General features: G+C 37.5%; 1 protein-coding gene across 1 annotated transcript in view; it reads right to left on the bottom strand.

The window, feature by feature from the left end:
- The window catches only part of EDIL3 (EGF like repeats and discoidin domains 3), a 241,492-nt gene that overhangs the window by 99,867 nt on the left and 116,935 nt on the right, over nt 1–24,690 (bottom strand). The window contains exons 8-9 of the mRNA XM_014309459.2: nt 23,144–23,272; nt 2,747–2,860 (exon numbers count right to left, since the gene is read on the bottom strand). Of these exons, the coding sequence (XP_014164934.1) occupies nt 2,747–2,860; nt 23,144–23,272 (243 nt within the window). The remainder of the gene's footprint in view (nt 1–2,746; nt 2,861–23,143; nt 23,273–24,690) is intronic.

Below are 24,690 nucleotides of genomic sequence, written 5' to 3'. Positions count from 1 at the left end.
AACTGAATATAAACCAGTCTGAATCTCATCCATGCTAGAAACAGACTCAGAGGATGGTCAAGGTGGTCCAAATGTGGTTAAAATATCATTTTAGTGTAATTTTTGTACTCAGTTTCAACCTTTTCCTTCCCAGGCCAGCTGAGATTAGCTGCACTAGTTATTCCAGAGGCTTTTGGGACGACGCAGAAGGATTTGGGGTGGATGTCACACAAGGCTCCCAGGATTTGGGTACAGCACAACAGTTGTCTCACACTTGAAAAGTGCTACACGTGATAAAAAGGAAGGGACTTATTTAGGGGATTACCTAAGAGGAATTAATTGTGGTGAAATCAAATGGTGGAATTAAAAAAGAGGGAAAACCCAGGTGGAGGTGTAGGAAAAAGAGTCTGACACAAAGTACAGGAGGCATGTACATGAGTAACATGACAAATCCTTGTTGCACAGCAGCGATATTTGGGCTATAACAAACTAGATAAATTATTATAAATGCACCCTGGAAAAGCAGCTTGTATGATGCAATTTTGCCGGTTTTTTTAATGCTACATCTAGGATATTTTACATATTCTGTGATGTGACTCAGGAATCTTTGAGTGTTGTGAGGTAATTCTGAGACAGCAGTCAGTAATTTACGTAATTAGCATAACAGTATTTAATTATATGATTACTGTAAATATGTGTAAAACTTTGATGGTGTAATTAGAATGTGTAATAACTACTTGTAATTACGTAATTAAGTGTGATGACATAACCAAACTTCTAATGGAAAAAAAAAAGAAGTATTTTCAAGCCCAGCTATAGAAAATGGTATGGTGCAAGTTATAGAGATGGTAAACTATTTATATTTATATTTACATATAATTAATTCTTCAAAATAAGACCCAGAAAGACACAATGTGGATAACATGTTTTGCAATAGAGCAGCAGAGTTCACTTCACTATTTCAATAAACTGGAAAATTTAAAATTTTTTGTACATATACATATACTTTCTCTTATATGCTCTCAAAACCAGAAATGTGTGTTTGTGCTTATAGATACACATACATAAAACATTCAGTTTAATATATGAGATATGCAACTTCACACACAAAGTTATTTTTGCATATTGCTCATATACATCTATTAAAAAAAAAAAGGAATATAAAATAACAGATGATAGTTCAGGAAATGCAATGATCACTTAAGTAATAGTTCTGACTACCCCATTTCCAGCAAAACAGGAGATTGGGTTTATGTGATCTATTATCTGAGCAGTGCTCATGATGCAGCCAAAATACAGAAGGGATAAACTCTGAAGAGATGGATGAGATTCCTGGCAGAATTCCAAATGGCAATTCAATTGCACCTAATAAGGAAATGCATGAATTGCTTCACCAGCAAATTCTGAAAAACACTTTAGTAGTTTTGGTTTGTTTTTTCTTCTTAAATAAATTCTTTCAGGCAGCCATAGAGACCTGTGACTTTCTTAAAGCAAATCTTCATCTTTTATTCCTCTCTAGAACTACATACACATCATGTTGGGTGCCTCAAATTTTTTTCTGCTGTGTATAAATCTGGGAATTCACTGAAGCCACTTCAAATAAACATTTGTTGTTATTGGTCCATCCTGTTTCCCATTCTCATTCTCCCCCATACATGCACAATGTGAATGCAGGAAAAAGAATAATACTTTTCAGCTTTGTTATGTTTTCAGCTTTTGTTACGATATTTGATATTTTTCAGCTTTTGTTATGTTTTCATTTTTTTATGATTCAATTTGTAACACCGTTTTTCTCTTTTTTTGCTGCACGAAGTAGGATTTTCCTTGCACTAGAAGCTCTCTTTCTTCAGTGTGGATTAGCCCAGTATTTCAGGTATTCTGAATGTAAAACACAACACTACTAAAGTCAACTGTCAAATACTTTCCTGTTTCTTTTTATGGCAATATACATTGGAACTATATTACCTTTATCCACAATACCATAATTTTAACACCTTTTGTTTGACTAAAACACACAGGTTCTCATCTTTACAGTATTCAAAACCCAACAACCTCTAATATGTAAATGTTAAGGTAAATTGCATTTTGTGCCAAAGCAGTTTATTCTATTTTTGTTATACTTGGTCTTCAGGATTACCTAACCTATAATACCTCAGGAATTTAAGGAATCAGACCTTTATGGTGCATCCATAGTCAATGCTATTGAAAAAATCATGCGAAGTTTTTCCCAGGACAAATCCATTAATGACTGTTCATTCTATTAATGACTTCCCGAAAAACCAGTGGTTCAAATTTCAGAGGCTAGAGACTTGTCAGAGCAAATAACAGATATTTTTGCCCTGTTGTACACTTGTTGATTTCTGCCAATAACATTGCTGAGAACAGGATATTTGATGAGATGAAATCCCAGCCTGAATATATTTTTTAAATTTTTCCACATTACACTATTTTACTTCTTGCTTAAATATAGGTACTTATTATACATTTTGCAAATGTTTCCATCATTTCAGATGCTTTACTTGAATGCGTGACAGATTTGGTCTCCGAAATTTCCTCAGTTTTGAAGGGAATAAGATTGCTATTTTGAGGTTTCTTTATGTGCAAAGAAGTATTTCCACAGTACATTAAAGTGTTTTGGTTTTAATTTTTTTCCTGTAAAAATAAAATTTTATATTTTATATTATTAAAATAAAATTATATATTATACAATTTAAAAGCATATATTATATTATTCAAAAATAATTATTTTTAACTGTGCTGTACTTACTCTGTTGGCAGTTCCTTCCCATAAATTCACCTGGACATTCACAGGAATAGTTGGCAACAAGATCTGTACAGATTCCACCATTCCTGCAGGGTTCAGCTTCACATTCATTCACATCTGCAGGAACCACAAAAAAGGATGCCAGGATTAGCAGAGAAATGGTAAAAGCAATATGCACATGTTTAAAAGAACTGGGAAAAACAAAAAAGAGAAAAGTTTTATTATGTCCTGTAGTAGAATATAATTCAAAGTTTTACTCAATGATTTCCACTGTTATTTCCAGATGATATCAGGACCAAAAGTCTGGCCTGAAAAAAACCCCAAAAAACCAAATTGTAGTAATTCTAATGGAGCAATCAGTAGAGATTCTTGCAACTTCAAGGAATGTAGTTACTTCTTTATCAACAGATGCCAGTTAAGGATGTGTCTCAGTTCATCTCAAATTCATTAAACATCTAATTGACAAGGCTATTTAACCATCTTAAAAAATTCCCTTTCTGTGAATGAGTTAGTGGGCAAATTGAAACTAATAACTCAATCTAGAAGCCAGCAAATTTCATTAAATTCAAAAGACAGAAAAGGTGGGTAATTTCACTTGAGTTCCTCTTTTTCAGTACACTTTGTCAAACTCTGCAGGAATAAAACTCCCCTGTGTTTTTCAATGTAGCAACCTTAGGTGTAATATCAGATTCCTTTTCTCAAGTGTGACACAGAACTTTTCAGTCAACATTAAATAGGCAGGGGGATTATACTGATGCATCATAATTAAAGTTCTCAGTCTCAACATTTATATTTATTCTGCATGGACTGGAAACATTGTATAGTTTTTATACGTAGTTTTAAAAGGACTGCACCTTTGAAGTTAAATATTTTAAAAAGGGTACAGGATGTGGTAAATATGGTAGATAACATGGTAGATAATATGGGAAATCACTGGGAATTGAAGTCATGCTCCTTGCTGTTCTGTTGAATCTGCTTCTGCCCCCCAAATGCCTTTTTTATGTTTGTGTGCTTGGGGGTTTTTTTGTTTGCTTTTTGTTTTTTTGCTTTTGCTGGCATCCACTAACTAAAGAAAATGCTACAAAAATGTCTAAATCTTATGCAACATGGCTTTGCTCAGGAGAAGCAGAATTCAGTTCTGTCAACAAAGTTTCTTGATATTTGGTAGTTTGAGTATATGACTTCTGTACTTTCAACCTGATTTTTTTTCATTTTCCAGGAATCTGTATTCAAAAAATCAGTGTTTTATACAGTGAATAGGACAATCTTCCCATTGCTGTGAACAGAAATGCAGAGACAGGTTTTCAGTGAAATACGAAGGCTAATTTCACTTGTTTGAACCAGAAAGTTTTCAGAATTTTATGCTAAAATTAATGGTGGCAATGGATCCCTGGGCTTCTTTTTAACCCCTCATATTTTTCTCGCTTTTAAAGATATTATGTACTGGCATAATAAAACTTTAGAGTTAGCTGGATTCTTTTCTATTAAAGATGAACAAGAGGAGTAACAGCTTAGAGTTCAAGAAATAAAACCTGCCAAGGGAAATGAGCAAAGAGCAGACCTGCTCAGTTCTAAATTAAATTCTTTATATGTATTTATAAAATTTAACAAGGTTCTTCAGCTCCCTATTTGCCTTTTTAAGCAAAGCCCATTAACCTTACATTTTTATCAGGTTATTCATCATTTTAATACAGGCTAACACATTTGTGGGGGGGAAAAATCAAGGTCACTGTGAACTAAAAAACATTAAGTGAACACATGAACTATCCCCACTATGCCGGTGGGGATTTATCCTCTTAAAAGCTTTTCTGTGTAAAGACAATATCTTCTCAAGTTTTTTTTTTTTTCCCTATTTTACCATTCTTCTTGAAATAGGAGGATAAAATGCACAGCTTTCCAGAATATTCCGTATTGTCTGTGTGGTGATGGAGAAATATAAACTGAGCTTGGAGCACCACATTCTTTTAAAACAATCCTCATATTCCATTCCCATGGAGCAATCAGCAATGACCAGAAAGATGGTATTTGTTAATTATTATTAACAATAGAAGCCATTGTTACTTGGCTTCTACAATGATTTTTTCCAGTAATTTCAGAAACTTGAGTCCCATCAGTTCAAACAAATATGTCATATTTGATGAAAGAATGAGGAAAGGTTGGTCATTGCATCATGTCTGACGTGTTTAGTTGAAAAGGAAATCAACTAAACCCTGTTAAAGAATAAAACAACATTCTTGAACATGGGTTAAATAATAACTTCTACAGAATTACATATTTTCCCATTATTATTTCACTGGAATGAACATGCAGATGAAGAATATTTAAGTAAGGGTGGTTCCCATGAATTGTGGTGAGCTTATGTTCAAATTCCCAGATGTGCCAATTCTGATACCACACTTTACACCAGCTGGTGTGTTCCTTCCTTCTGGAAAACATAAACTTTGTTATGTTACCATGACAAGAAGTAAATTTTACTAGAAATTTTAAAATACCAGAGTTTCTTGAGAAGTTTCTCCTACAGGCAATAAAGACTCATGCAGAAAATTCTGTTATCAGATTCTAATTCTTCACCAACCACATACCCTACCTACATAAGAAGGATAAAGGTTTTCTTTTGATGTAAATTAACAATGCACAGTAAAATCACTGCAGGATGCTCATGATTTTTCAGGTAACGTTAGGTCTTAGCTCCAAGGCTGATCCTTTTGCTCTGAACTAAATAAAATACACAGATCTGGGTGCTGCCAGAGAAATCTGAGTTCCTCACAGAGGGAGATGGTGGAACTGATAAACACTGAGTGAAAAGGACTCATCAAAAGACAGAGGGAAGGTCTGGATCTCTAGATAGTGTCCGGCTAGATAAAACAACAACAAACAAACAAGCAACAATGAAGGAAATCAAAGAAAACCAAGAGGAACTGCAATACCCAACAAACAAAAGAAAGCAAAGAACAAAAATACCCCAAACCCCACCCAAACAAAACCAGACAAAAAACCCCCAACCTCAAAAAACCCAAATGCCCAACCTCTCATGATTTCTCTACTGAAGAGGGATTCTTAAATTCAGGATGATGCAGGAACAGAGAAACTGAAATTTTCTGAAAACAGATTGTTCCTTGAAAGAAATAGCTTGAATGGCTGAGAGAGTTGATTAGGAAGTAAAGCCTATGCTAAGGTTTCTTTTTATGCTGCAGATGATTAAATTTAAATTTCCTATTTCCTAATATCAATCCATAATCACAAAGTTATTAAGCAGACTTCTGTTTGAAGCACAGTTGTGTTGCACCCCAGAACAAAGCAAGGAAAGTAACAAAGAACTTGGCTATGTCACACAGTGACTTGGAAAACCATCAAGGGGCAGATTTCTGTGCTTATTTCTTCCTTTGACGGATTTTATATATATACATTTACTTATTTAATCCTCTAAGTATTTAATAAAACATTAATAAAAACTACTACTTGCAAATCCAATACAATTAAAAATGCCTAGCCCTCATTTTGGGTTTTACCTGTTAAATATAGTAACACATATTTTCCTGAAAAATCACCCCCCATGAAATGGGTATTTAAATTATGCAGCTGTCATAATTAAAAACTTAACTCTTACATAAAGCCCTTTGAGTCCTTCAGCAAGCTACTTGGTACAAACTTGACTTTTTTTTCTGACGGAGCGACCAATAATCTCAATTTAACTGTATTTTTTTTTTTTTTTGCCAACACCCCTTGTGCTTTGCCTGTGAGTTCACACCAGTGTCTTGTTCCTGTCCCCTGCCTGTTCGTTCTTTTCACAGCCCAGATTCCTGGTTCCTGCCACCTGAGCCCTTGTTTCTGGTCCAGGACTGCCTTTTGCCATGCAGGCTTCCTGAAGCTCTCTCCTGCTGACCAGAACATTCCTTCCTTATATTTTGGTTTTGTTCTCATTTTGGCTTCTGGATCACACTCAGGCGGCTCATCTCGGCCTTAAGTCATGTTTTAAAATCAGTCTTCTATCGTGATTAAGAGGTTGGCCCATCACAGAAACAGCATTTATGTTCAAGAGTCTTCACTGGAGGCCAACATGGCCTTTATTAGGAGAATTAATCCAACAAAATCCAGTTATCCTTTATAAATATTGCAAATACTTTTCTTTCCCATAACAAAGTCAATTTAGGATGCCATTTAGTAAAATTTAGGAACAAAAAAATGATCTAGCTATATCTGTTTCATAATTGGCTTCTGTGAATACCCACAGCCATACACTGGATAAAGAGCAACTCCCAATCTGAGTAACTTCACCCTCCCTCCTGTGCCCCAGGTTTCAATATTTTTAAAGAAAACCCAAATTTTCCCTACACATTTGTACTTCAAAATAAAACTGTTATACAGCTGACAATGTGTTCAAGTATCTTTACTTTTGGAAGCTGCTATGGCATGATGTGGACAAAAAGATAATATGGAATAATTATCTTAACATTTCAATATCTTTATTTATCTTTGGGGTTTAAGCTAAGCTATTCTTGTAGTTGCTTGATGGTTCTTTATAGATTTTTAAAATGCATTCTAGGTATCTTTTCTTTATTGTATATTGATCCTGAATGATTAAATTACACTGGTCAATACCATATCAGTAAGTTCACACAAAATGTATGATCTTGCTTGCAGAATTTTGTAGTACCTTGTTATCATTCAAGCTCGATCTTTCAGATATTCAAACTGCTTATTATTAATTTCCTAATATCACGAAACTCGGCTTATATACTCTTATATTTTATTTGCACCAAGTTGCTGAAGCACCAAATATTTTTAAGAAATACTAAATGGCAAAACTCCAATTAAAAGAATGAAATTATATTGGTTTTATTTGGCAAATAATCTGGCTCATGAGAAACTGAAATTTAATAAAATTATATTAACAGCAAGCTGCTCAGTGATATGATAAAATTTGAAGGATTGCAGCAATTTATGTATAGAAAGACACATCTTCTTTAAGAGTAGAACATTTCTGTAAAAATGTTTACCAAAAAAAACCCCAAATCAAAGCATTCTTCCTCATATTCATACAGTTTCTAAAACCAAGCCTAAACTGTAAAAATCTCCTAAACTTAGATTTACTTGCTGTTTTGTTTTTTTTTCTTTTTTTCCCTAGAAAGCTAATAAATAAATAAGTAAATAAATGTGTTTAAACAGAACAAAAATACATCAGAAAAAGCACAGGTGGATGACCTTCAATTTTTGGCTAAAGATATGGAATATATGAATAATTGTCACGATAATAATTTATCTTAATAATCTTAATTGGAGGTTTAAGAAGGTCTCTAACACGTTCCAAATGAATGTTTGTTTGTAATTTATATAAACAGATAAACTGTAGCTTTAGCTATAACTGATCCTTGACTTAATTAGGATTATGCAAAAACAAGCAGTAGCACATGTTTAGCTCAACACTGGTGTGAAACTTTTACAAATAATGTGTCATGTTCCTGGGAAATACAGGAATTTAGTATATATTATATATTAAATATCTGAATTGGATGTATTAACATTCCACACAGGACAGGCATCTGTTAGGATTCAGATGTTTCCATTGCTTTTTCAAAGCCAGTTTCCTGACCACAGAAGGCTCTGAAAACACTGTGCCAAGAGAACCTGCAGGAAACTTCAAGAGTTGTGTGCCACATTGAAGGGATTCACTATTCAGATATCCTTCTCATGTGATCTTCAAAAAGAGAGGAAAACTGCTTTATACTGGAGACAAAAAATGTACGACCTCTTGCTCTCCCATCCCTAGAGGTTAAACACTGTATTACCCCTGATCTCATAATTCCATATAAAGTTTTCCTCCTCCTGTATTTTTACAGGAGGAGGAAAATGTAATTATTCTGTAATTATTCCTGTAATTATTCTGTAATTATTCCTGTAATTATTCCATATTATCTTTTTGTCCATACTATGTCACACCAGCTTCCAAAAGTAAAGATATTTGAACACATTGTCAGCTATATAACAGTTTTATTTTGAAGCACAACTGTGTGGGCAAGTATTTTGGGTTTTCTTTAAAAATACTGAAACCTGGTATAATCCACCCCAGGGCTGTCTGTCAGGATTCTTCCTGAAACATTCACTATAAATATTTTACATTATATTATCCCAGAGCTCCTGCCTAGAATTCCTTCTGAAGCTGCTTCTCCAACCACTCTCACATTCTTTTTTCAAAGCAATTTTATCTCTTCTTGGGCACACATTTTAAAATATACTTCTGTAACTAGACTACTTAAAAAATAAAAGAAAAGAAGGTATTTAATGCCACCTGGTAACAATCCAGTGTTGTTTCCCTTCCTACTGGTTCTAAAATATATCTAGGTCAACTTGTTTCAGGAAAATTGGAATATATAGTTAGATCCTCTTCACTTTGATTTGTAAAAATCCAGGCTCTGAGAAAATGAAAAGGAAAGACTATTTTTATTTTAATTAATACCTTCTTAAATTTCATTTGGGAAGTAAAATCCTTAATTTAGACAAACCAGCATTTTTTATGATGACTAATTTCTTTCTCCACCACTTAATTTTTCATCTTTTCCACCTGCAATTTACACTTCTGTTCAATATTATAGTTACAGATATTCTGTTATAGATATTCTATATCTATATAGATATTCAGATATTCTGTAGCAGTGAAATTAATAGAGACATATATTTAGAAATCCAGTTTAAAATCAATTTATTGTCTATAGCATTTTCCTGCTGTTCTTTGCATTCCATTGTGGCACTTACCCTATGCTACCCTCACTTAAAAAAAAATTCAAAATTAAATTTAAAGTTTTGAAGTGACTTCATTTCCATACAATAGTAACTATAATCACAGGTTTCAGAATGCTAGGATTAAATGTAAAACTACTGGAAAAATAATAATTTAAAAAATAATAAAGGAAAAGACACAATTAAGTGTATTCCAGAATACATTTCCACTTTAAATTGTCTACTTCAAAGGGTTTAAAATAAGACAGGGTTCTACAAGAATCGTTGCCACAGTAGTGATATATCTTGTGCTGTTAACAAGATTCTTTTTTTTTTGTATTTTTAGATACTTTTTCATCCCTATTTCAATTTTGAGAACTCTCATAAAATAGACCATGCAGTGAAATTATACTCTGCATAGGCACCTACTCTCTATTATGCAAAATACTTATCTTTTCCTTATAGCCACTGAAAAGTTATTGCAATGTTCTCTGTGGAGTCATACTTCCAACACTGGACTAGTCAGTATTTCCTGATCTTCTATTTACCTGTTTAAATGCCTATTTAATGGCTTTTCATCTGACGTAATTTTAATCTAATGGAATTTTGCAACAGCCTAGCCAGGATGTTCCTTATTAGTTTTAAAGGAGTTGGTACTTTAAAAGTTTTAATATGTATTGAAGCAGATTTTTCATTTTTAATTACTTTTAATGAATACTGGCATGAAAACCTTTGTCCCATTAAGTAACTTACCATTTAATTTTACACTGTAGAAGTACATCTTCAGGGCAACTATTCCTGGCGTTTCCAATGAACCTTATTAAAATAATTGGCTATTTATATAACAAGCATTTGACAAATCATTTAAACTGTAGTTGAGGAAAAGAGAAAAAAAAATCTTATTAAAAAGTGATTCAACTGGTGAATCATTTTTCATTACAAGCAATGCTCCAAAAATCTCAGCTTCTGGAATAAGTTAAATTATGGAGCATTGGAGCAACTGGGTGATTTGCTACAAGAGTGCAGGTGGTCACGTGGCAATAAGGCCAATTATTTCCACAATGAGTTTGACCCCAAATCAGTATATTAACATTATTTTCCTTCATACATCTCAGAAAAAATGCATTCCTTCAAAATGAAGGAATTGTTCATGCATTTCAGAATAGAGTGAGGGTAGGGTTGCTTTGTTTTTATGTGAGCATGGCTATGGCACAGGTTTTTAAAAATATCACTAGACAAACAAGTCCTGGAAGATACAAAGATGGATGTTCTAAAATGACAAAGCCAGATGATTATATTTATTTTCACGTGTCCTTATTTGATATACACAGGGTAAAGTGTACTCATTTATGGCCAATTTATGGCCAAATATTTAAACAAAAATATTTGTTGAGGCACTTGCATAAGTGCACATCTATGTGCTACATAGAGGTAACTTCAACTGTTTGCTGATAGTTTTCAAATTCAGACACTTAGCTGATCATAAATATATGTCTGTTTTACTGTTAATGGATCTCGTATTTAATCTACAACTGCAGGTTGGCGAATGTCACCAGGGAAAGAAACACTCATCATCAATTCTGCCTTTTGGGCTGTGGTGATTTCCTTGCCTTCTCTGCAGAGTTGACCAGGAATACCCCATTTCCCTCCCCACAAAAGATGCAGCAGCTCCATCACATCAGCAATGACTGTCTGGTTCGGAAAGAAAAATATTGCCTTCCAGTCTATACATAAAATCTGTACCATAACCCAGCGGTGTGGGTGCCACAATTCCTGTAAAAACCTCTACTTTTGCTGAGAAATGGGAGGAGGTTCTCTCTCTGTTATGAGCATTGAAATAAAGAAGTCAGAAATAAGCATTTTAAACTCCTAATTTTACATTTGGGCAAAGGCTCTCCTCGCCTTGCACTTTTTTCCTAATTTTGGTGTATGTCTTCTGCAGAATTATTCTGAATTATTCTGAAGCTCCCTTGATTATTTAGTGACAAAGAAATTGGAGAGGGTGAGAAGGGAGCAGATTAATTTCTCTTTAACAGTGACAACTGCTGGTATGGAAAAGAATGTTGCTTTTAAGTAAACTGCAAAAAATGCATGAGGGTAATGACTGCGTGCATAAACAGCTCTGCCAGGTATGTGAAAGGATCACACAGAATAAATACATTTTCAGAGCCAGATGCCACCTGACTGACTTGTGGGGAGGGCAAAATGAGATCTGACACGATTACACAGGTTACCTATTATTTGGAGGTAAATAACATTTTAAATACTCTTTTATGGTGCAATGCCTACACATCTGGACCAGGGAACATCGATTCAGTGTTAATGTTTTGTCGTAACAGGGCAATTTCTGAACGTAATTCCTGAATTAAATTTATTGGAAATGTAGAGCTGGTGGTTTCTTTAAAAAAAAAAACTTTTTAGAAAATCCCAGAATCCCAGAGAGGTTTGGGTTGGAAGGGGCCTTAAAGATACATAATTCCAACCACCTTCCACTATTCCAGGTTCCTCCAAGCCCTGTCCAGCCTGGCCTTGGGCACTCCCAGGGATCCAGGGACAGCCACAATTAATGCCATTCATGTCCCTCTGCATGTTCCCATCTCCTCACCTCTCTAGGACCTAGCACTGGCCACATTCTGCAAACTGATCCCACTGAAAATCCCTTAGTGCAGTTAGTTTGTGCACTTCCAGACAATCCTGGTGAGCTGATTCAAACACAAGTCTGACGGGGATAAATTTTCAGTGAAGGTGGGCATCATTATTTTTTGGCAGAATCAGACAATCCCACCAGGGGACCAAGCAAATCTCAAGCCAAAGCACAACTGACAGAAAGCCACGTGCGTCTCATGGCATCAGACACTTAGCACAGGATAAGAAAAGGAAGATAAACAGGATTTATTCATAGTTTTCAGTTTTGTACTTTGAGAAAAGCAAAGTATGCCTGCATTTGTAAGAATCTTGGCCTTACAGAATTTTATGTGAAGTTTTAGAGCTGAGAACACATCGGCACATCCCTACACAGGTCTCAGGCAGGTTTTCTCTGTACAAATTCTAGAATGTCTGGGTGGACTGAATTTCCATTTGCCTACTGGAATCTTTTAAGTAAATTCCCAGTATGTCAAATCCCAGGAATTTCAGACTACTGGGCTATTTTCTTTTAGATTATTTTAATCTTACAGGGATCCAGTTTTTGTGCTCTCAGCCTGCTGTCACACAAAGCAAAACATGATAAGTAGAGATGATCAAGATATTTTCTTTAAAAATACACTCCTGACTCAAACTACAACTCTTAGCCAGGTGATCTACAGAAATAATTGTATGTCACTTAAAAGTAAGTGCAGAATAAATGCAAACTACATTAATATCCTGGGTATTCATATGAAAATGTGACAGCACTGTGGGTTTTGCTTGATATATTTTACGAATACAAAGGGATTAATTTGTGATGCAGACTGGTTTCTGCCATTACACCATTTTATCATTATACTGAGCTTCAAGCACAAATACTGATTTTTGAAATTTTTCTTGCACAGGCAATGAGTCTGATGCAACATCCTTCTCTCCCTCTGTACAACGCTTTTTCTCAAAAGTGTATCCACATGAAAAAATACTGCTTATAATTTCAAAAGTGTAGTTAGACTACTGAATGTACTCCTGGATTTTCCTTCCAAGTTCTTTGACTTCTTCAAAGTTCTCCCTGGGTCTGTAGTATAAAACAAGCCCTGATAACTGAACTTGTATTTCTTCTTTCATTTTTCAGAAAAAATTTCCATGTAAATTGTTCAATTTCCAAACAATACAGCCACTCATAAAATTTTCAGCTAGTTCAATGAGCAGTACCAATGTTTTTTGTAGTAATAGGGAGTTGCACAGCCATGTCCCAGCACAAGTTCCAAACACAAATACTATATTTTAATTCTGCATCCCTGACACACCTACACATACAGATGGCTGAGCACAGTAGCTCTTACAGGAGCAAAACAACAAAACCAAGAAAAATATCTGAATTACAAAATTCATCTTTTTTTTTTCTTTTTTTCCCCTAACAACGGCTCCCAGACCACATCCCTGTGTGATAAAATTCTAATTGATAAGAGCTCTCTCATTAAACAATCTGATTTCATTTCAAGATTTCATTTATTTCTTTATCTTCCTCATAGGAATGTGCTGGAGTTTCTGTGAGAAAGTTGCTGGTGCAACAAAGACTGAATACAGCTCTTCTTTTAAAACTTCAGGTGTCTGTCTTGACCCTAAACCATCACAGTGGCTGAAATTGACTTATGGGTTGCTGTGTCTACCTAAATGGGCACAAAAAGTGGGAAAATAAAAGGAAAATAGATTCTTTGTCCATCCAAAGTTATCATGTGCTCCTCCTCTAACCACACACCTCTCTACTGTGGTTCATCAACTCTTCCCTGGGACTCAGTGCACCCTCAGATAGTTTATTACATTATTTCTGTTATAAAAATAGGAATGTATGATGTAGACATTACAATGGGATAACTATTCTGAAATTTAGAGTGGACTCCTTTCATTCAAGACTTTTTATTTTTAATTAAAATAGAAAGAGAAACTTGTATATATAAAACATCTCCATATGCTATATTTTTAATGCAGAACATGAACAAATTTAATCTCTTTTGCAATCAAACAGCAATTCCTGCATTTTTGGAACATTAATTTCTTTCCATCATTAAAAAAAAAAAAAAAAAGAAAAAACCAAACAAAAAAACCCACAAAAACCAAAACAAACTACTCCTTAAGAAAGACATTAAGAAGAAGAAGACAGATTTACCTGCCTACAAAAAAAGTTTATAATGGCTATTGACAGCCTAAGTGACTTTTACACCATAGAAACACACATCTTCTTAAAAGCACCATTCATTATGTAATTCAGTCAGTGCCTAGGCTGGAAGGAGCCCAACCCCTCTGTTTAATATTGCCATAAAACCCCAAAGCAATCAGGAAGATCTATTTCTTCCCCCTGTGGCACCTTATGAAAGAAACTCAGCAATTACCAAGGCCTGCTTAAGAAAAGCATCAGCTCCATACCAAGTTCTGGTTAAAACAGGAAAAAATCAGAAAGAAAATCAGAAAAAAAAAAAAAAAGGTTAACAAGAAAATGCTGCATAAAAAATACAGAATGTAAGGAACTTCTGACAAATAAACCTTACAGCTTTCTCTTTACTATAAGTCACTGTTGCTGTAAAATACACCATTGAACAAAGAAAGTTTTGAGAAGGCCACTGAGAGACAATTCAAAAGTGCAAGAAAAACCAACACACTGCACAGAAAAGGCAACAAATTAAACTGGCTGCACAGGAAAAGTAAGAGTGCACATAACAAATGTCTGAAAAATAACAAGTGGTGTACACAAGGCATTCAGAATTTGATTTTCTCCCAGTATTGTAATAGACAAAGGATGAAACATGTAAAAGATGCTGAAAGACAGAAGGTTGGAAATTGAAAAGGGACTTTTTTTTCAGTATACAGCAAAATTAGACTCTGAAACTCAATGCTATGTATGAGGAAATTGTTAAGATCAGTAACTCAATAAGAATAAAAAAGCTATTTGAATCGTGTATGGATAAAAAGAATAAACAATCCTATACAAGCAAATTCTAAGAAGAGTGAAACAAAATTGGTGGGGATATTATACTTCCTACCTGGGACTTTAAAGCAATCTCTGGCTCTTACTGAGTCAAATAAAATCTTCAAGGAGGGAGTAAGCATCAGCTCAGTTACCTACTGCTTTAACCACGAAATGTATTTGGGCTTCAAGGAAAACAAACACCTCCTTCCAACTGCCCCGAAATTGGTGTCACTGTTGTCCAATGTCACCAGACAGTTGTTGCAAGTGGATCCATCAGCAAAACATCCTCCACTTTCAGCTGACAAACCCGTCATTTTTCACCTCGTTAGAGAATTTCCTTTTTGCAGTCCCCACACAAGCTTCCCTGGACTTCTGTGAATGGGACAAAACCACCAGGGGCTCCCACCACCTGTTGGTTCTGCCATTTCCTCCAGCCCCCTGACACAGCTTCAATTCTGGGAACATTTTACTGACTTTTCTTCCAATAGCCTTCAGTGGCTGTTTGTTTTGATATTCTTTACTGGTGATCTCTCTCAGATGTCTTTCAAATTACCCACTTTCTTTCATATTTTGAGTTAAATTTGGAAGTTTCACAAACTAATAATGATACATGCTTCCTCCTTCCTTTCTTGTCCAAGATACTGGTCAAACACAGGAAGAGTTTTCAAATTTCAGCTCAACAATGCTTAGAGGCACAAGGACATACTTACACATGTAACAGGCTACTGTACTATAGAGTTTATTACTATACTAGTAAGTGTCTTGTTGCCAGTATAATTTGTTAAAACTATTTACAGAGTTAATTTTGATGAAAATTAACCCCTCCCTCCACCCCAGAATAAAAAGGAACAAGGTGTTAAAGTTTAGAACAGCCCAAACAGATATTTTTCTCCAAAGGAGGGACCATATTTTATGTGTGTCAGGAGGAGCATGGGATGAAAATCTGGTGTGGTGGAACTGCATGCACACGGGTGCATTGAATTTGCCCACTTGGCTCTTGGCATGGCTGGCTTGGAACAACCTGCATCTGTGCAAGAAAACAATGGGTTTTAGTCTTCAAAACAGGGCAGCTGCATGGAAACCATCTGTGGGGAATGGTTTCTGGAGTGCCCTGCCACCCAAATGCAGCCAGGAGTGGTTTAACAAGGGCCCTCATTCCTCTTAACATAAAATCTGTGTCACATTCTGCACACTCATCACAGTAACTCCTTCCTGGTAGCTGGAAAAGTCACTGTGATTGTGCCCCTGGGACGGGGAAACTTTGGATGCATTGACAAACTGGGGAATGAGAGGCTGGGAAGCAGTGCCAGGGAAAGGGACTGGGGCTCCTGGCTGTGGGAAATAGTAAAGGTAAGATGATTTCCAGAAAGCTGTAAAAGCAGGCTTTTTTTAAAAACAGAAAGAACAGAAAACTCAGAGCTAGCTGCAGCTGCAACATCTGAAAGTAGAAAAAGTTACAATGGTACAGCAAGCAAGGACATCAAACAATAGCTCGAGTTTGAGACTTGGCTAAGATAGACCTTAGGACTGTAGAAAAATATGAAACAAGATATTCTATGTCTAACAAGATAGTAAAAAGTTTTAAGCTTAATAATGGAGTATTGTGCAATGTTGATAGAAAGCAGACAAGAAAGCATTGTGTGAAGCAGGTGTACATGTGCTTTTAGTGATTGGTCAGAACAATTGTCTGTAACCTTTAGCAAGATGCTATTGGCTAAAATGTTTTTAAAATGCTCTGTAGCAAAGAAATCTTTGGTTGTTGCTGGCTGTACATGAGCCTTCCCATCTTTCTATTGTCTCAACCATGTAATGGATGCTGCAATAAAAGCTCAAAGAATGTACCCCAGCAGTGCTGTCCTTTTTGTGAAAATAATCTGCAAACACAAAGGCCAGTTAAAAGGGTGTTAAATTGTCAGAGAAAGTGTCAGAGAGAGTGCAGAGGAGGCCATGGGGGTGGTGAGTAGTGTGGAGGGGCCGTGTGAGGAGGGCTGAGGGCGCTGGGTGTGTTCAGCTGGAGAAGGCGAGGCTGAGGGCAGACCCACCACAGCTACAGCTGCCCATGAGAGGAAGAGGAAGGGCAGCTCTGATCATCTCTGATCCCTGATCTCTGATCCCTGATCTCCACTCCCTCCGACACTGGCAGGAGCTGAGGGAAGGGCTGGAGCTGGGCCAGGGATTTGGGTTGGAGCTCAGGGAAAGGTTCTTTCCCCAGACCTTCTTTCCCTGGGCACTGCCCAGGCTTCCCAAGGCTGCCAGAGCTCCAGGAGAGTTTGGACAACACTCCAGGGATGCCCAAAGTGGGATTTTTGAGGTGTCTGTGCAGGGACAAGGTCTTGACCTGTTAATTATCATGGGTCCCTTCCAGCTCAGGAGATTCCTTGACTACACTGGAATTTGCTGGTAGAGATTATGCATCAGGTCAACTGGCCAGAAATGTGTGGCCACCAGCCTTTCCAGCTGTGGCACCACAGGGAAAAGGCTCTGTCCCGTGGACAGCTGGGACAGTGGCTCAAGGTAGAATGGAAATCTGCCACAGGGCCTGTGCAGCTTCCCAACACATTTGTGCAGCACATGTGGGTATCACAGGCCATCCATGATGTGGAAGAAGAAAACAGAAACCTCAGAGAGACCCTGGGAAGGGATTGCTTACATTATTAAATGTGTTTGATTAATAACCTTTATTTTTGGAGTGCAAGGATTTCAGTTATGTCTGGCAGAGTTAATGATGCTCACAATATAAACCCACATGCAAATCAAACCCTTAAATCTGAAGCCTTTGTTGCTTCAAACATGAATTTTCCTGGTTGGATCTCTGTCCCTTCAGCTACTTGAGTGGCAGCCAGTAACACATATTGGGTCTAATGTCTCAAATTCCAACTTTTTCCAGTATGCAATCTCTACCTGATAATCACAATAATGCATACTGTACATATCTTTTGACTGGGTTTTTTTGTGTTGTGAGGGGTTTTCTTTCTCATTATTTGTTTTGTATTTGTATGGGTTTTTTGTGTGTGTTTTTTTTTTTGTTTTTTTTTTGTTTTTTTTTTTTTTTTTTTTTTTTTTTTTTTTTTTTTTTTTTGCTTTTGTTTGGGGCTTTTTGCTGGGGTTTTTACTTCAGTTCTTCTGGGGCCCCTTTCGGCCCTGGAAGGGGCTCTGAGCTCTCCCTGGAGCCTTCTCTTCACTCCCAGCTATCGCAGCCTTGTTTCAGAAGAGCCCTTGACTTGAATCTTCATTCCAATCAGATAAGTAAATGCCTCTTAAATAATGGAAGAATATTAACAAAATAGATTTGCTGTGATATCAGCACAAAATCCAGTCCAGGCCTGGTTTTGGTTACTTTATGAGCTTTGAAATGGGAAACTCTTTCTCGGTTTTTTTTTGGTGTTTTTTTTTTTCTTGTTTTGTTTTGGTTTTTTTTTATTTTTTTTTTGCCACTGGGTAACCAGAATCTTTTCAGGCAACCACAGCCAATTAATATCAGTTTTGCAATAAATCAAGAATATACAGTCAGTAAAATTGCTAATTATCTCTTTTATAGTTTACATATTGATTATTTACATGGGCAAAAGGTCAACAAATCTCAGAAATACTGACAGGGTGTTTGTTGATGTAAATGATAAAATAGCAGCTTTGAGAATGTATCTCGACTGCAAAATCAATCACCTGGCTTAATTGATTTGGCAAGAGAATATTAGACATGAAAGAAATCCAAGATAAAAAGTTTTGTACAAGAGAACCACAACGTGGCTTTTGGAATTCTTGACAGTGTAAAAGAGACGTGCCTTGCAACGAGGTCATTTTAATTTATCTCTTTATGATAAATTTGACAGACTTCTTACTTGATTTACAGTGAGTTCAGAATTGAATTGTTAAACTTCATGAAGCAGAGGAGTTTGTATCAAAGGAACGCTGTGAATTGAGCTAAGGTGATATTGTATATAAATGCTAAATTAAGTTCACCACTGAAAATCCCACAATTCTCCCTGACTGCAGAGAGCTCTGTGGCTGCCTCTCACAGCTCCCATCCCCAGAGACCCTCTGAACACCTGGAGAGGGTATCTGATTTTTCATCCCATCTTAAATCAGATTATCTGAAAAGGACTGAATCTCATTCTCACCCAAAGAACAACTCTTCACATAAACTAGTCTTTTCTCAAATCACTTCAGCTGCCTTCTGGGCTTGTGGTGAGCCTGGGTCAGCTGTGGGAAGGCTTTATCTTGTCTTGAAGTTGACACAAACACACTTTGCTGATTATCAGGATCAGTAGCTAACACGATACACCTCAATATTTTTAAAAGGATGCTGTGGACTCAGCAAACCAGTCTGATGAATCACTCTGTGATGCACCAGCTGTATGTTCCTTACTCATTAATTAGGTGACAAGAGATGGCATTCCATCCAAAACTTTTCACTTGATGAAACTCGTGGGATTATTTACTTCTTTAACAAAGATCAGCTCCATGATATTTGATGGAAGAAGTGTTGTGTGCCACGCTGATGCCTCAGGTTTTAACTTTTCTATTTTTCAGATTTTGTGCTGCTTTAGTGTGTGGGTCTGAGCTTCATATGAGGGGATGGTGAGCTCTGTGCACAGAGCAGGGAGACAAAACAATTCCTGCTCCAGCTGGGCACCAAGGACAAATGACCCAAATCTCAGCCCCAGAGCACAAACACCGTGGGCTGGAGAGAGAAAAACAAGCAGGGTGGGACTGCCTGGGCTAAAGCTGGAATGGGACAATGAACTGCAAGGTGCAAATGGAGCAGAACTGATCAAAGGGAGAGACCCCAGGAGCGCTCGTGCATTTTGGGGCCATTTTGGTTCATCTTGGGCGCAGCCCTGGCTGGGCTCTTGTGCTGCCCAAGGTGCATCCATGGAGGAGATCCTTTGGATAAATCCCTGCTTTATTCTGTAACTCTGTTCAGCCTCTGTTCTAGGTCAGCCCTCACAAGGCATCAGTTTCTGGCGACACAGAAAGGACAAAAAACCCCTGGACCAGAGCCAGAGGAACCTCCAGCTCTTGCCATCAATGTGACAGATCCCATGATGGAGCATCCCTGAGCACATGCGTCCATGTGATTGTGTTTTCACATGAGCTCATCCATGTGGCTGGACAGCAAACAGTCATTTCCACGCTCCCAGAGGAGGAGGTGGGTGTATATTTTCACTGGATTAAGTCAGTAGAATTGCCCACGTTACCCACACAATTAACTGAGAGTGTGGCCAAAGTTAATGGAATTGAGCATCCATATTCCAGTCTTTGGAGACACATTGACTAAGGGACATAACAAACATGAAGATGTTAGCTGAGCTGGACTGTATTGTTCCTGGACACTTCAAATTATAGGCAAGTATCTAAATGGAGCAATTAATTCAGGTAGGCTGGATTCAGCGCTTAGTCACTGTGTGCTGAATGAGTGAACTAATTTTTACATGTGAGTGGAGCTGGATTCTTGACTATTTCCTTGAGTTTTTTACCTTCTGTAACAGCTGGCTTCCACATGCATCAGCAGTGTAAGATGTAAAGAGCCAGGCTGCTCTTGGTTTAAGAACCACTCATGCACAAATGGAAAACCCAAAATTTCTCTTGTGAGCTTCTCCTCAGGCAAGCACTTGTTTCAAATGAGATTTGCATGTGGAAAAACCCCCAGTTTCTATTAAAGTAGCAGACAATGCAGACTACATTTATAGGTTAGCACATGACCTGCTCAGTCACTAGCAGATGAATATCCCTCACTAATTGGCTTTGATTGCTGGTGGGGAGGAATGAGAAGCAGAAAACCTCCTAACTCTGTGTTAGAACTGTCCAGCAGTAACTAAAACATCCTTGAATTATCAATGATGGTTCCAGCACAAATTCAAAACACAAGCCCACACCAGCTACTGTGAAGACATTTAACTCTGCTCCTGATAAATCCAGCACACCCAAAATTTCTTTCCCCGTGAGGTTCGTTCTAAGTTCTCTACCTACACACTGTAAGATGAGGATACTGACCTGCTGTTCCAAATCTGATCTGAAAGTAGGAAATACTCTCCAAATAAATGAAAAGGATTAGAAAAAGATCAAGAAACTGTATTTCAAACAGGGTTAAATGGTATAAGTCTGGAGGTTTTGCTCTTGAACTTAGATACTGTGATTCAAAACATTTCTTCATTATTTATAAAGACATAGATAAAGAAAGATGTAGAAGATATTTATTCAGAAATTTCAGGGGTTTTTCCTTTCAGGGTGGGACTGCCTGGGCTAAAGCTGGAATGGGACAATGAACTGCAAGGTGCAAATGGAGCAGAACTGATCAAAGGGAGAGACCCCAGGAGCGCTCGTGCATTTTGGGGCCATTTTGGTTCATCTTGGGCGCAGCCCTGGCTGGGCTCTTGTGCTGCCCAAGGTGCATCCATGGAGGAGATCCTTTGGATAAATCCCTGCTTTATTCTGTAACTCTGTTCAGCCTCTGTTCTAGGTCAGCCCTCACAAGGCATCAGTTTCTGGCGACACAGAAAGGACAAAAAACCCCTGGACCAGAGCCAGAGGAACCTCCAGCTCTTGCCATCAATGTGACAGATCCCATGATGGAGCATCCCTGAGCACATGCGTCCATGTGATTGTGTTTTCACATGAGCTCATCCATGTGGCTGGACAGCAAACAGTCATTTCCACGCTCCCAGAGGAGGAGGTGGGTGTATATTTTCACTGGATTAAGTCAGTAGAATTGCCCACGTTACCCACACAATTAACTGAGAGTGTGGCCAAAGTTAATGGAATTGAGCATCCATATTCCAGTCTTTGGAGACACATTGACTAAGGGACATAACAAACATGAAGATGTTAGCTGAGCTGGACTGTATTGTTCCTGGACACTTCAAATTATAGGCAAGTATCTAAATGGAGCAATTAATTCAGGTAGGCTGGATTCAGCGCTTAGTCACTGTGTGCTGAATGAGTGAACTAATTTTTACATGTGAGTGGAGCTGGATTCTTGACTATTTCCTTGAGTTTTTTACCTTCTGTAACAGCTGGCTTCCACATGCATCAGCAGTGTAAGATGTAAAGAGCCAGGCTGCTCTTGGTTTAAGAACCACTCATGCACAAATGGAAAACCCAAAATTTCTCTTGTGAGCTTCTCCTCAGGCAAGCACTTGTTTCAAATGAGATTTGCATGTGGAAAAACCCCCAGTTTCTATTAAAGTAGCAGACAATGCAGACTACATTTATAGGTTAGCACATGACCTGCTCAGTCACTAGCAGATGAATATCCCTCACTAATTGGCTTTGATTGCTGGTGGGGAGGAATGAGAAGCAGAAAACCTCCTAACTCTGTGTTAGAACTGTCCAGCAGTAACTAAAACATCCTTGAATTATCAATGATGGTTCCAGCACAAATTCAAAACACAAGCCCACACCAGCTACTGTGAAGACATTTAACTCTGCTCCTGATAAATCCAGCACACCCAAAATTTCTTTCCCCGTGAGGTTCGTTCTAAGTTCTCTACCTACACACTGTAAGATGAGGATACTGACCTGCTGTTCCAAATCTGATCTGAAAGTAGGAAATACTCTCCAAATAAATGAAAAGGATTAGAAAAAGATCAAGAAACTGTATTTCAAACAGGGTTAAATGGTATAAGTCTGGAGGTTTTGCTCTTGAACTTAGATACTGTGATTCAAAACATTTCTTCATTATTTATAAAGACATAGATAAAGAAAGATGTAGAAGATATTTATTCAGAAATTTCAGGGGTTTTTCCTTTTTTTTTTTTTACCATTTATCAAAGCAAACCCACAAACAGCTGAGATAAGAAGATAGTCCTTCTATTTCAAATACACTTCTGCATTAAAGACCTGCAAAATACATTTACTGTGTCCTTGCAATGGTCTAAAACATGCATAGCAAATCATGTCCTGTTGTGTCTAGTGGGTTGGTAGCCAGGTAATTTCTGAAGGCAGCAGCAGCATTCTGTGGTATTACCTTGCTCATAATATAAAGGCCAAAGTCTGATATACTCCAGAAACCCAGATCCGATATTAATCCTTAACAGTGCAGGCAATAAAAAGGTTCCTATCTATAAATACAATAAAATTTACCATGTGGAACTTACTGTGCTGGCAGTGAATCCCATTAAATCCCTGTGGACATTTACAAACATAGCCTATGAATGTGTCGCCTCGGTATGCTTCGCTAATTTCACATATCCCACCATTATGGCATGGATTGGGGAGGCAGGGTCCTGTGAGAAGGGATAAAAAAAAAAAAAAAAAAAAGAGAGAGAGAGAGAAGTATGTACGCATCCACAATAACAACCATAATAATTTCAGTCATTTATAAGCATTCATTAAAGAAATAAAATGCCTTATGCAGGCCTTTATATCCCACTAACTCAGTAAAATACACCCTTCACTTACTTCAGATAACTTGCCAGCAAGGATTTTTATGAACAAGACAAAAAAATATGAAGTGTGTCACTACTCATTAATCATGGCATTAGTTTTTAATGTGAGAGAAGACAGGAGACAGTGAGGCTAAATCTTGCTCTTCTGTTAAAGATAACAGGCATCCTAGTTTTTGCACCACTGAGGGGATAGGTATTAATCAAACATGCCTATCATGCACGGAGTGACATGTACAATGTCCCTGAATGATCACTACGTGTCAAGTAGAGCAGTCTGAGGAGATCTTTGCTATGGCTCCGGGGGACTTTTCTGAAATGTATCTGGGCCAGTAGTTAGCAGCTACCAAACCAGCTATTCTTTTCCACTCAGTGCCTCTGTAGCCACTTCAAGATGAGTTGAAAAAAGGTCTTCTGACTAAATTTTCTTTTTCCCCAACATGCCACATGCTAGGATGCATAAAGTTTCAGCATGGAGATCTGCTAGAATTGCAATTACTATAAATTTAAGTACCTTTGAAAAATGAAATTGTTTGACTTGAGGTCTAGAGTTTACTCATTTAACACCACTGGAAAGAGCTACTTACATTTTAATGTCTTACTAACACTATCCCCAGCACGACTCCTACCAGAAGAAAACATTATTTTGATGATTTTTTTTCCCCTATCTCATTTTAAAGAGGTGGGAAACATTGTTTAGAAAGCCCCACATGCAAGTTTGTCTTGATTTGTAAATTCAGTATAATGTATGTTATTTGCAACCTCTGCCATGTACCCTGATAGGTGATAACCACTGTTTGTTGAAACACAATGTCATAATCCTTCACTCACTTTAAATTGCATTTGGAAAAAAACACCCAAAGCAAACAAAAGAGAACAGAAATCTAGAGCATAATTTACTGTCAATTTACTGAGTTGGGAATTTCAGAATCCCACAATCACAGAGGTTGGAAAAGCCATCAAGTCAAAGTTATACCTGTTGCCTGATTTGTCCCCAGCCCAGAGCACCTCCAGCCCTTCCTGGGACACCTGCAGGGCTGGGCACTGCAAACGCCCCTGGGCAGTGCCAGGGCAGTTCCTGAGCCCCCTTTCCATGGGGAAATTCCTGCCGTGCCCACCCTGAGCCTGCCCTGGCCCAGCCTGAGGCCGTTCCCTCTGCTCCTGTCCCCGTTCCCTGGAGCACAGCCCGACCCCCCGGCTGTGCCCTCCTGGCAGGAGCTGTGCAGAGCCACAAGGGCCCCCTGAGCCTCCTTTGCTCC

Source organism: Geospiza fortis, unplaced genomic scaffold, assembly GCF_000277835.1.
Source record: "Geospiza fortis unplaced genomic scaffold, GeoFor_1.0 scaffold43, whole genome shotgun sequence".
Classification (NCBI taxonomy): domain Eukaryota; kingdom Metazoa; phylum Chordata; class Aves; order Passeriformes; family Thraupidae; genus Geospiza; species Geospiza fortis.
The sequence above is the reverse complement of the archived record's forward strand: the minus strand, read 5'-3'. Positions and strand labels throughout refer to the sequence as shown.